This window comes from Telmatherina bonti, assembly GCF_933228915.1.
Source record: "Telmatherina bonti genome assembly, chromosome: 21".
Taxonomy (NCBI): domain Eukaryota; kingdom Metazoa; phylum Chordata; class Actinopteri; order Atheriniformes; family Telmatherinidae; genus Telmatherina; species Telmatherina bonti.
The window spans coordinates 10248693-10262713 of NC_136630.1; the positions used below are offsets into that span (position 1 = coordinate 10248693).

Sequence of the window (14021 nt, forward strand, 5' to 3'; positions counted from 1 at the left end):
TATAGTCAGTACATACTGTGCGCTAACCCTGCGCTGTTATATAAGATGCTTAATAAACTGGATTTTTAGCAGAATTTCTGCTTTTAATCAGTGCAGAGAGGTGGGCACAGCCCTCTGGCAAAAATAAGCTATCATCTGCCCAGAGATACGTTTTTCTTAATGAGCAAGACCAAAACTTTTAATCACGCAAAACATCTGCTCCACGGTGAAGCTTCTCAGACCACACTGCAAGATTATGGGATTGAAATAGCAGCAGCATTCACTCAGCCCCTCTTCCACATGCTTCCTGTTTGTTGGTTCATGTGCAAATGGGACATGCCAGCCAGAGAGCAACGTGAAAAAGAACTAGAAAGACGCTACGATGGGATAACATTGTTCCACGCTTTGACAGATGTCTCTGTGCTGGACAGATAAATCTTCTTTACTGGCAATCAATGTGCCATTGAGCCCAAGAACAGCCACTACATATCTCTTTCTATAATTAATGTGCCAGACATGGTTAGCTTTGCAATCTGCATAACCGATATACCCATAGACACACATGTGGAGTCAATAAAATGAACAGGAACACAGCATTTATAGGTTCAGTTGGTTGATCAAGTGATTAAAATGTTGTATGCACACACAGCCCCTGAATAATCGGCCATTTTTGATGAATATACTTATTTTTGGGGTTGAGGAATATATAATCAGCTTAGCTTATTTTTAGAAATGGGAACAATAGAAGTCTGTGAGGATTAAACAGGAAATCAGGTAACTTTACCATTTTTTTAATTCTAGATTTAAGACTGAAGCGATGTGAGAAATTTTATGAGAAAATCAGCAAGAAACAAGAACAACACCAACAACAAACTGAGTAAATATCCGCTTTCATGCCCCAAACGAGCGCTATGAAATGTGGTGACTGTGACAGGTGAGCTTTCAGGTGACTCATCTTGGCAAGATGTCTGACTTATTATGCTGCCAGAACTAAAAGGTGCAGAACAGGCAGTAAATGCTAAATGAGGTCAATTCCCACTGTGATCCCTATTTTAGGTGGGGGGTTTTTTCTGGTCAAAACACCCTGAATCAGACAAGGCCAATAGTCTTTTAGAAAGAATGCTTCCCTTTAGATCTGCCGTCTGTTTTCTTAAAAGAAAAGCACTTCAAACTGGTGGTCAGAGGTATTACAAACAGGCGTTACTGACATAAAAATTATGTTTCCACTAAGAAAAGTACATTGAGCTGCTCAAACATCCCCAGGAGACCATCGTTGGGAAAGTATCCCTCGGCATCAGGTTGTAACACACAAGATAAATTGTTAGCATATTTTTTCAACACTCATAGTAGTCTGACAGGTTTTAAACAAAGTCCCTAAAGCTTGTAGCAGAAGGGACAATCTCTTGATAATCTCCCTTGTTGGAGTGTTGGATTTCTGGCTTATTGGTGAGGATTTCTGCAGGTAACACACTAACCGTAACGCGTAATGCAAGCTCTACTTCAGAGAAACAATGCAATCCTTTCAATAAGTAACAGAGCAATATAATCTTGCAGGATCACAAAAGAAAAAAATTTGTTAGTGGGGAAAAAAAAAATAATCATGAATTTTAACAATGACATCCCTGCTGCAAGTTGTATTAATGTAACTGAACTCAACCTGCTGACAAAGTCTAGAAAGACATGCATTTGAGGGCTTTTCCACTGCTCTGTTTCGGCAGCTATCTCAGTTCCTTGCAAAAGAAGCCGATGATAATGTTGACCATTCTTCCACTCCAAACCGTCATTTAATAAAATCTTCCAATTAGCATTCCTGCTATCACACTTTCTGAAAAATCCAAGGATATTCTGAGGATTAACTTTTCATATTTCTGACTACTTTGTTTCTGCTTAAACACCATTTCACTGAGCAAACACAAGTCCTTTTTCTGAACTTATCTGCTGCTAAGCCTGTCAAGTATGGCTGTTCCAAGGTCGGAGTAATATTACTTTACACTATGGTTTATCCCCCAGAAAATTTGTACAGTGCAATGTGATGCATGTATTCTGCTGTGGAGTTACATTATTGTGTTGCACCCAGAAGGAGTTTGTCTGCTTTCCACCTATTCATTTTGAATAAGTATAATAACATGTTAGCGAATTATAATAAAGCAAATTGCATTGTGGGTTTTTTTTTGTATTTAACATTCATGACCTTTCATCTTAAATCATAACTGTATTTTATAGTTATCAGATTTTATAGATGTGTTTTTATGCAAAACACTGGTCAAAATAATCTTTTGTTGTAAATTGGTATACAACTAAACTTTCATTGACTGATTTTTTTTTTTTTTTTTTTTAATTTAGTTGTGTTGTATTCAGACAATGAGACTTTAAGGCTTGTTTTCTGATTTTTCTGAGTTCTGGTCTTAAATAAGGTTTGGTTAATGTTTCGTTAGATTTGTACCTAAAATCAATAAGAATACCCAGCATCGACCTTGACAGCAAAGGAAATGACAGAAATTTAAATAACATGGCAGCAACGTGGGTAAAATTGAAACCAAACAAACAATATTTATGCATCAGAGTGCTTCTGTTACCCAACAAACTGGAAACCGAAATGAGAAAGAAATGCCACACAGATCTACCATTAAACTCCTGCTAGTCTTGTGTTCTGATTGTGTGTGTTTACTTGAACATAACGATGCTGTGTGTTCTTGATGAGGTGTTGGTAATTTAAGTTATTTAATGCTATTTTTTTTCTCAATGCCCAAGTCTTTGTTTGACACCAAGGGTTTAAAGTGCGGAGACACTCAGCAGATGTCATGACTGTGTTTAATGAAGTATGGAGCTCTGCACTGAGCTAAACTGGAGCAGAAGAACACGGAGCATGCAGATGTATTAGTTTTGTAGAATATGTAGCCATTGTCCTCAGGAGCTAGCCTGATTTAGTCATGTATGCACTCCACCTGGTGAACACAACAAAACAGTTCAGTTTTATCAATATATAATGAAAAAAAAACCCAACAATAGTCACTTATTGATTTTTCTTTGGTAATGCAGCTTTACACATCAACACCCTGTTTTTAAGAGATAAAACAATTTCTTTTTTTCTGTAATTGTTTTTCACACAAGAACATCACAATGGAGGGGAGGGGGGGTGCTTTCTGATGGAAATGGAAAGGCTTTACAGAGGAGGCAGCCCATGATGTAGAAATGACATTGTGAAAGTTGTTTGTTTCTTTACAACACACTGACAACAGCGTATGAGTCTGCTTATGCGGTTGACGAAAACACTTTGTGCAGCATACAGGCAGGCAGAAAGGAGAAACTCTTACCAAATACAAATATTCTCCCTCACACACTGCAAATGGATGAATAGGTGAATAATAAATGGATTACCAATGAGTCCTTAAAACAATGAATCAGGTATAACAGCAAAACAAAAGAAAGAAATAAAAGGGTCGCAACACAAAGAAAGTAAACAATCTACAAGTTTGTAAATGAGCAGGAAGACGTAACATTTCATATCGAGCTAACAGAGTCTTTAAACTGTGAATACTGCTTTAAATACTACAAGTAGAAAAACTTTGTCGTATTTCCTGACTCTTCTCTTCTTCTCCCTGGTGAATGTTTGTCCTGATGCACATGTGTCTTTTTCATCACATCATGCAAAGAGCTGATCTGACTGACATGTTTGAATAGAGGCTGCAGCACTTATCAGTCTCTCAAAGCAACACGTCTCACAATAATTAATAAATGGTTGAACAGATAAATTAGCCATGAAGACAAACTCTGTATTCACTACAAGGCTGTAAACATGCTTGTTTCTACTGTAAAGTGGTGCGTTTAACCCATAAGTGCTATGATACATCCAGTTTGAGACATTTAGCATCACTTATTCTTGTCTTCTGACCCTTAATTGACACCACAAAGCAGAAGATCACACTGTATAAATTTTTGTATTTAATTTGGTAATAAATGGTAAATATTCCTAAAAGATGTTGGTACTTTTTAGTGCAGATGAGGGAAGCGTGATACAATTAACATCTCCAAGATGAGTCAGCAAAACGTCCTTTGATAAGACAGTTTTTAAAAACACTTAAGCTGTGATATCATTCGTTAAACTTTGTGGTATCAGAGCACTGCAGGACTACTTGTCCCCACAGTCCAGGGTGAGTTAGGTAAAGGTTTGGTGTGCAGAAGCAGCCAGATCTACTTTTAAAAAAAAATCAACATTTTATGTTGCCCTCTTTCTTCTGGCTACATCTGACCAGTTTGAGGTTTCAGTGCATGAAAACTGGAAGCTTTGTTTGTGTGGAACACGACTAGGCTTGCTTCTAACACTTTTCAGAACAGACTGCAGATCTGTTTGCATTTCTTTGCGTACCTTTCTGTGTAGTTGGACTGACGCCTGCAGGGTACAGTGTTGCGAACACATGTGCCAGTTCCTGGATCTACGTTCTCAACCATGACAAAGGGATGCTCCTCCAGGGTGGCAACAGTCAGGTGACGGTCATCAGACACATGCTCCAGGAAGCTGCCATACCGCGGCCAGATGGGGTAGCGAACTTGAAGGACGCCCCGAGCAAATGTACCAACCTGAACAGGGAGGGCAGGACAGAAAGAGCTCATTGGTATCATGAACATGCATGTTTGAATCTGAGCTGCGACCTTCATGTCAACCCTTTTTCTTTTCACCTGTCATTCCCTGCAGGCTGAGATTTTTTTTCGTCATTTTTATCTTATTAAAAAAAAAAAGAAATGCCTTTACTGACCCAGAGGAAGAGGATTAAAAGATGAAAGGAGAGTAGAGTTCATTAACAAACACTGAAGAGAGTCTTTGAGCAAGGGAGCAAAAAAAATCTGAAAAAGTAAAACAAAAAAGGGCAAACCAACTACATCCCATTAATTATACATCCCAGTATATTTCCTTTCATCTGTGGTCTCTTATAAACGGATTATTTAATCATACACTTTCTTTTTTCTTTTTTTTTTTTTTTTTTTACTAACAAGCAAATATAAATGTCAGGACTGTTGAACCATTTCAGGCATTAATCCTATTTATCATGATTTTTGGATGCACATTAAAACTATTTGCTGTATTTGCAGATCTTTTTTAAAATAACTGAGAAAATATTTTTGTGCTTGATAAAGGTCACTGAACTGAAAATAAATCCATTAACCCAGAATACTTCAAGATAATTACTCAAAAAATAAAACAATGGACAGTTTTTTTTTTTTGTTTGTTTTTAATGTCAAATGGTGCAACTTTGTACTAGAATCACATTATAGTGTCACATTACACAGTGAATAACCCATTAGATGTCAGCATGAAGCACTAAGCTCAATGAAATCCTCTCCATGAGAACCAGTTTGTCACATCTTGAAAACCTAATGAGGCGTAGACTGCGCTCAGCCTGCGCTGACTTACTACATCTGAAATGGGCTTACTCATAGATTTAATGAGACTGCTTTTTCATACCAAATCTTTATTTGTTCTTCAGCTCATTCAAGCAAATGTTTTCTTTTATCGTACACGGATGGTCTCCAGACTTGAATGAACACACATTTCTGCATCTGTGTGTGACGAAATAACAAAGATTTTTCTTTTGCAGATGAACCTTTCAGTCTGACCTTTATGTCATAGTTATGCACCATTAGTCTTTTGGAGAAGCTTTTTCCTTATCTTGGTATTCTGGTAGAAACTGTGTATTTGACAGGTGAGTGAAACATAACTGAAGATAAGGTTTGCAAGAATCTGCCAATAAAGATGACTTTAAAGCTCCATGTTTTCTAATAGACGTGACCATATTTTACAGTAACTGATGTATTAACTGGAAATCCATTCAAAGTATCAAAGTAAAAGACAGACCTAGATATAAGCTGTGTTTATATTGTTACATTTAATAACAATGTTGATTTAGTTTAAATTAACAGTCCAGTCAGGACAAAAATTGTAAGATTAGACTGATCTGACTTTGCCAGAAGAGCCATGTTTGCATGTACACAAGTATTTGGATTAAGATGCTAATCAGAATGAAAAATGCTTCATCCAAATCAGAAGATTTATGATCAGATCAAATTTTCTTTCTGATCGAGAGGGGGGTTATGCAGAGGGCTCATCAGCGTGCACGTAAACACATATTCCAATTGTTTGGTGAAATGTTCTTATTGCGTGTGTTGTCAAGTTAGCCATAAATGTATCAAACATTCATTTAACGTTAATTAATGAACAATATTTCCACAATTCATGTAATGGTTAATAATTCACTGTTTTTTCCTCAATAAAGGTTATTTAAAAAAGAAAATTCTGTCAAGTGACAGATGTGATAACACTAGACTAAACTGGTCATTATGTGAGAAAAATACATTGCTTGAGATTTTAGAAGAGGGCATAACTATGCAGAAACAGTGGTGTTTATTTACATCAGAAATCACAGCTTTTCCTGCTGGAAAGTCAGAGAGTAGCACAGTTCTGAACATTTCACAATGATTTACTCCTTTTAAACATAGTATGCATGTAAACACACATGATGGGAATTTTTCAGGTTCAGCTAAACAGTAAAGGTCTGGTTAGAAATATAACCACTTTAATAAGTGCAATTGTTCATATTGATCTGTCTTTCCTGTCGTCTCCACCCCAACCAGGCGAGGCAGATGGCTGCCCTCCCTGAGCCGGGTTCTGCCGGAGGTTTTCTTCCTGTTAAAGGGGAGTTTTTTCCTTCCCACTGTCGCCACGTGCAGGTCAAGATGGGGGATTGAATCGAAGTCATGACTCGATGCAATCAGTTGGTTTCTGTTATAGCCTATGTATGAATTGGCTCGAAATGATGTGTATGTTGATTCATGTATGTAAAGTGCCCTGTGACAACATTGCTGTGAGGTGGCGCTATACAAATAAAGTTGAATTGAATTGAATTTAAAAATGATGCACACGTAAGCATGGCTAAAGACTTCTTAATCAAATGGAGAGCTGTAAATTTCTCAATTTGATATCTGATCAGGAGGAACTGTAACCAATAGGAATGTTTGATATTGGCTTTTTCAATAATATCCAATATATTGATCATGTTCAGCTCTCCATTTCGGGAACCAATATCAACTGATACCACTATGTTTTAAACTATTTGTGCCAATCAACAAAAATATCGGGAATAGATTACTTCTCATATATTTTGTCGTTTTGAATTAGAGGAGACTTAGCTGAAGAGTGTGATATATAACATGTGCATGATGGGTCATTGAAAAAGTAAAAACTGATACCAATAATGTTATTATATTTTAATGTCAATATCGGCAGATAATATAGGCATGCCACTAATATCAGACATCTCATGCATGTTTTATCTGTCTGCTATCAGGAGAAGCTGATGCACTGAATTTCTGAAGGAAGGAAACAGGGTTGCAGCAAAGCAATCCTGGTCTGTGACAAGCACAGTTAAGGATAAAGCTAAACATTCTGGTACATTCATTGGGTGACTACTATCTTGTCATATTCGGCATTGGACTTTCATTCATATCCTGGTTTACTTGTGGGAGAAAAACGGTGATCCCAGGTTTACTTTCATTCTGAATCATTTTCATAAAGCAGAGGACGGCCAACGTGATAGTTTTCTATTTTATTCAAATGAGTGATATGAAACAGGGAAGAATGAGTCTACATCGTCTTCATCAGCTGTTAATTACAAGTAAGGCCATTGAAAATGGGATTGACTGCTTAATTCCAATGATGTAATTTTGCAGTCTATAAAATGCACAATTAAAAACAAGGCTTTTCCCTGAAGAGAAAGTGGCCTTGTTGTTTTCAGTGTTACATGCTTTTTGTGGGAAGTGAATATGCTAATATTGAAGAACTTTAACTATAGTTAGTTACTAATAATCATCCGCGTGTTTAGATAAGTCCAGGGCTCAACATGACCATCTAATAAATCCTGCAAGTGTTTCAGAAGTGGAAATGAAAACCTGATGTTTATCTTCCTCCAACTTTGTAAAGAATGGGTCCAGAAATCTAAATCTATTTCACCAGTTTTAGCCTCTCTACACTGGCTCCCTGTTAAATCCAGGATAATAATTAAAATTCTTTTCCTCACATATAAAGCTCTCCATGACCAAGCTCCATTGTACATAAAAGATCTTATAGTTCCATATATTCCAAACAGAGCACTTCGCTCTCAAACTGCAGGTTTACTTGTGGTTCCCAGAGTCTCAAAGAGTACTATGGGAGGAAGAGCCTTTAGCTATCAGGCTCCTCTCTTATGGAACCAGCTCCCACTGTGGGTTCGGGAGGCAGACTCCCTCCACACCTTTAAGATCGAGCTGAAAACCTTCCTTTTTCATGATTCTTATAGTTAGGATATGAGCATCTCCTGAGTTGGAGTCTGCAGGGACCCAACTGTCCAGGTTATGCTCATTGCTCTTATAGTTATGGGTAGTCTAGCCATCCATTACTTATGTAGCAATGGGGATGTTACCTGATGCACCGAGATGTACCTCGCTCTATTTCTCTAATATATTAATATATAAATAAATGCCAATATTGCCGTCTCTAATTTATTTCTCCTTTTATCCACAGGTCTTCCTGAATAAGTGCAGTTGTACATGTTGTTCTGTCTTTCCTGTCGTCTCCACCCCAACCAGGCGAGGCAGATGGCTGCCCTCCCTGAGCCGGGTTCTGCCGGAGGTTTTCTTCCTGTTAAAGGGGAGTTTTTTCCTTCCCACTGTCGCTGCGTGCAGCTCAGAATGGGTGACTGGATCAAATTCATGACTCGATGCAATCAGTTGGTGTCTATTGTAGGATATGTATGAATTGGCTCAAAATTATGTGTATGTTGATTTGTGTATGTAAAGTGCCCTGTGACAACACTGTTGTGAAGTGGCGCTATACAAATAAAGTTGAATGGAATTGAATTTATATATCTATCTATATATATATATATATCTATATATATATATATATATATATATATATATATATATATATAGAGAGAGAGAGAGAGAGAGAGAGAGAGAGAGAGAGAGAGAGGGAGAGAGAGAGAGAGAGAGAGAGAGAGAGAGAGAGAGAGAGAGAGATATTACCATACAGTTATTGACTGTGTGGATCCTGCAACACAGTAATGCTCAAACACAACCACACACAAATCTCTCTCTGTTAAAAAGCTTTCCTTGAACTTTCTCTTTCACATCACTGAATAATGTGATGCTATTTGATCTATGGTTCATATAGAAATTATCATCAGAAATCATTATTTCAGCTCTGCAGGTGGAAAAGTAAGAAGCGGGAGGGAAAAAAAGGGGGAAATGGGAAAGAATTCTGGCAATAAATGTGGATTTAAAATGTCACCCGGCAGCACCCTTCAGTTGATGAAAAGGAACAACATCATGTTAAACTGTCAGATTGTCACACTGAAGGAGAGAAGCTTGACAGGAGCACCGTGCCGCGCTGTTATAACAGACGAGATACATGACAGGACATGAAGAGGAGGTACAAGTGAACGATCAGAAAGTTATGAGACAGGAAGGGAAAGAGGGCTTGGAGAATGCAGACATTTGTACAGCATGTTTTAAAATGTCTTATGTTGTGTGTTTTATCAACATCAATAAGTCATGGGAACACAAATATATCATATTAATGGAAATAGTGTAAGGTAGTTGCACATATATGACCCCTATCAGCGTGATTACATGACCATGTTCCTCCAAACACAAAGACATAAGAACCCGACATGAGATGACATTGATAAAATGGGTTGGTCTTTTCAGGACAGGAATAAATGAGTTCAACTGTAGCTGTGAGATTAGGTTCAGGCCTCTCTGTTATGTCAGGGTTTTTCCATACCACCTCAGGCTTTGATTGTGTGTGTATGAGTGTGTGCGCACATGCATGTGTGTTCAAGGAGTTAAAAAATACTGTAGTTTGCAGGGCATAGTTTTAAGGAAACAGGTCAAGAATATAGCTTCAGGAAACACAAGGATGCCCAGAACTGATGTGAAATGTAGTTTACGCCCTCAGAAATGTTCTGATATATGCTGGATAGACAACTTATAACACGTTATTATGCACTTCCTGTCATGGTGTTCTAGACTCCGCGTCGTGCATTAAAACCGTGTAATGCACGGCTCCTCATTGTTAAACTTCTGACTGCAAGCGCATAATGTTCAGTCATTTAATGCTCGTCTTTGTGAGGCTTTATTTGGTGAGCTACACTGTGAGCTTTGCTGTGTTGCATGGTGACACAAAGCAGTAAAAGTTCAGATCTAACATATAACATGTTACATGAAGACAGTATTTTTGTGCACCTACTTACCACACTGAGATCTTATTATGTATGTTACAATTTTCTCATTTTGCTCCATACCTTGTCCCACAGTCTCTCCCGGTCCAAAGCAATGATAACCATAGAAGGGTTGGAAAGGAAGCCTTGGTTGTTGAACGACAGATCTCTCTTTTCCCACGTTACATTCAGCATGTGTCTATATGTCAAACAGAAACAAGTATGAAGTATGTAATCAAAGAAGTTGACTGATACTTTCTACACGATATTCAGCATATTGATTTATGCTAATGCGCGCACACACAACGATCAGTTCCTAACTAAGACTAAAGCTCCCCCCGGGAGGGTTTAATTTAATGTCAGGGACTGGAAGTAGCTCATTAGGGGATGATGGCGGCAGGTGATTGGTTGGACGGCAGGATGTTCCTACTGAGTGGTTTTGCTGTCTGTTAAGGTATAAATTCATAATGGACCTGGCTCTGAGTAATGAATCCAGAGTCATTTGCATTTTAGAACATATGCATAAGAGGAACTCTTTATTTTCTTTCTTTACTTCATGCATTGATCCGATGAGTTCAAAGTTAAAATCTAAAGATGTGCTGTCTCTCCACATGTCAGTAAAAATGTATTCTTTTGTTTTTAGCACATGGTGGTGACGTTTGATACACAGCGTGGCAGAAAGTGGCTTTAACTTCACGTCACGCTTCGGCTGTGGTGTTATTTCATTAGGATTAAACAACATTCATTTCCTTCCAGACATTCATTAAATTTTCATGAAGATCTTTAAAGGATCTCCATTAGCTGCAATAAAAACCTGCAGTTAAACAACATAATAATAATACAATAAATATGAGAAAAACAGCAGAAGTCAGGAGGTATAAGGTAAGGAAGCTGTTACCATTTGAACATTTATCTACGCTAATTGTTCAGTTAAATCCATGTTGTAACTTTCTTTGGTCCAGCAGTATTGATTAAGTGCTAATATGATAATTGAAATGATCATTCTGGCCACTATCATTCATTAAGATGTAATGTGTATTTTATTATTTAGGTTTCCTTGCATTTACTTATTGGTGAAGTTTCATCCCCTGGTGTTTAGCTACACTTTAGGCTCCAAAAGAATGGAAAGAATTAGGGGTATTTACAATTAGTTAACTACAGAAACATTAATGTGTTAAAAAAAATAACACGTTTTAATTGCAGAACCTTTGTCAGAGCACAATTTCCTAGTACGCCGATTATACCGATGCACACGACATACTGCAAGCAACTTAGCCGCAGTGGCGCTACATTTAGCGTTGTTTCAGACCCTTCAGGAAGTTTAGCTAAAGACCAAATAAGCATAAAAAAGTTTAGTGTCTTTTTCTGGTGGCGTCATGGACTTTTGGTGAGTAACAATAAAAGAACATGTAGTTTTTTCTTCTCCATTAGCAACATCTCCCTCCCCCCCATCCAAAAGAAGATGAACAACGAAGCTCGATCCTCATGCAGCTACACGTTGCAGTTAGAGCAGGAGGTGATCACCTCTGCTGCATGATCAAAATGAAGACGATAATAAGTGATCTGTCTTGGTTTACCATCAGATATTAATGTATATTAATGAAGATTGTGAATAAAAACATTTAAAAAGTTGAAATTACTGTAACATGTTGTAGAATCTTAATTAAAGAACAGCTGCAGCTGTTGGTTTAGGTATCTAAAATGACACTTGGCCAGGGATGTTTTCTATTTCCTTTTTACTGTTTCAAAGTTAAATTAATTTACCAAGACATTAATAAAGTTTAAGTTTACAATATTAATTTCTTTTTCTATGATTTGATTTAATGATCCCTTAAAATCCATAAAAAACAAAAAAAACAAAAGAAAACGTCGCTTTATGGGGCAATTTTTATTATGCAATTATACGGCTATTAATCAAAATTAAATAATTACAAAGTCTGTAATTAATTAGATTAAATTTTTTAATTGAGGCTCACCCTTAGAAATAATAGAAGGTTAAACAAAAAGTGCCAAATTTACTTATCGTTTAGAAAAGACAGTCTTAGATAAAATTTATTAAATAGGATTTTTTTTGTTTAAGTTGCAGGGGTGGCAAGTCCACCAGACTGTTGATATGAACCAAGGCCACCAGAGACCACTTCTTTCAAATAAACCTCCAGATCAGATAAAGTTAACCTAGCTAATGCTACCATTTTTTTTTTTTTTTTTTTTTTTTGTCTTGTCCAGCATTTAGGCAAGCAGAATGATGGTCTGGATGCTGTGTTCTGCTGAGCAAATTTTCTCTGCCAAGGGAAGCTTTATAGATATAATGATCCCCTTGACTTTCTGAATTTTTATTTTATTTCTATGTTTATTTTGTATTGTTGTTTGAATTGTAGAGTTTGTACTGCTGGACCAGAGAGGACAGACAAAAGACAGAAAGAGAAAGGAGAAGAAACACCTCATAAGAAAAGGGAAAGAGATAAAGGGAGAGAAAAGGGAGAGAAAAAAACAACAACTAAAAAATAACCCAAAAACAAAAAGAAAGAAAACAACCTACAGATGTATACATGCACACACATACATATACACACACATACACACGCATACATACACATACATATACACACACGTATACACACATAATATATATATATATACACATATATATACATATGTACACATATACATATACACATACATACATATACACACACACCTCTATGCACACACATACACACACATACATACGTACAAACATATACGCACTTGCCAGTATTAACACATATACATACACATACAAGCCAACTTTAGATCATAGTAACTAAACTATGAATCTAAAAAGTTAAATATAAATGAGAAAAATGCTAACAATTTTTACTTCAGTGAAATTGTGATATTACTGTTGTGATTATTATAAAACTACTTTTATAAGAGGCTTTTAAGAAACTTCCACATGTCTTTACTCTGGATAGTGAGTGCATCTTCCATGTTTCTTTGCATAAATATCATGCAAAAGTAAACAACAGTCAAAACTGTCAAGTGCAAAACAGTGGAAAAAAAAAATTAAAAAAAATTATATATATATATATATATATATATATATAAATATATATATATATACACTACTCACATAAAGTTAGGGATATTTGGCTTTCAGGTGAAATTTATGGAAAATGCAATATGTTCATGCTACAGTTATATAATATCATAAAAGTAAGACATTTAAGTAGAAGGATGCACTACTGATTTCCTCATCTCAAAAAATTCATTCAACACAAAAGGTAACAACAATGGTAGTTACACCACAACAAAAAATTTGAACGTCTCAATATCTCGTCATGTGCCCTTGAGCATCAATTACAGCTTGACAACGACGTCTCATGCTGTTCACAAGGCAACTTATTGCCTGCTGAGGCATGGCATCCCACTCTTCTTGAAGGGCAGCCCTCAGGTCATTGAGGTTCTGGGGTGCAGGGTTTCGAGCCTCTACACGACGGCTCAGCTGATCCCACAGGTTTTCAATGGGATTCAGGTCTGGAGAGAGTGCAGGCCATTCCATTTGAGGTACACCAGTCTCCAACAGCCGTTCCCTGATGATGCGGCCTCGATGAGCAGGAGCATTGTCGTCCATGAAGATGAAATTAGGCCTGTGCTGTTCATGTAGGGGCACAATCACTGGATTAATGATGTTATTCAGGTAGTATGGGCTTGTCACTGTACCATTCACACAGTGTAGGGCAGTTCTGTACCAAGTGGACACCCCTGCCCACACTGTAACACCGCCACCACCAAAAGCTGGCCTGGTGACAA

At 37.1% G+C, this 14021-nt stretch overlaps 1 protein-coding gene across 1 annotated transcript in view; it reads right to left on the reverse strand.

Moving 5' to 3' along the window:
- The window catches only part of LOC306771960 (glutamate receptor ionotropic, NMDA 2C-like), a gene marked incomplete at both ends in the record, with an annotated part of 64010 nt that overhangs the window by 25485 nt on the left and 24504 nt on the right, over positions 1-14021 (reverse strand). The window contains 2 exons of the mRNA XM_079261327.1: positions 4346-4557; positions 10314-10428. Coding sequence (XP_079117453.1) covers positions 4346-4557; positions 10314-10428 — 327 coding nt within the window. The remainder of the gene's footprint in view (positions 1-4345; positions 4558-10313; positions 10429-14021) is intronic.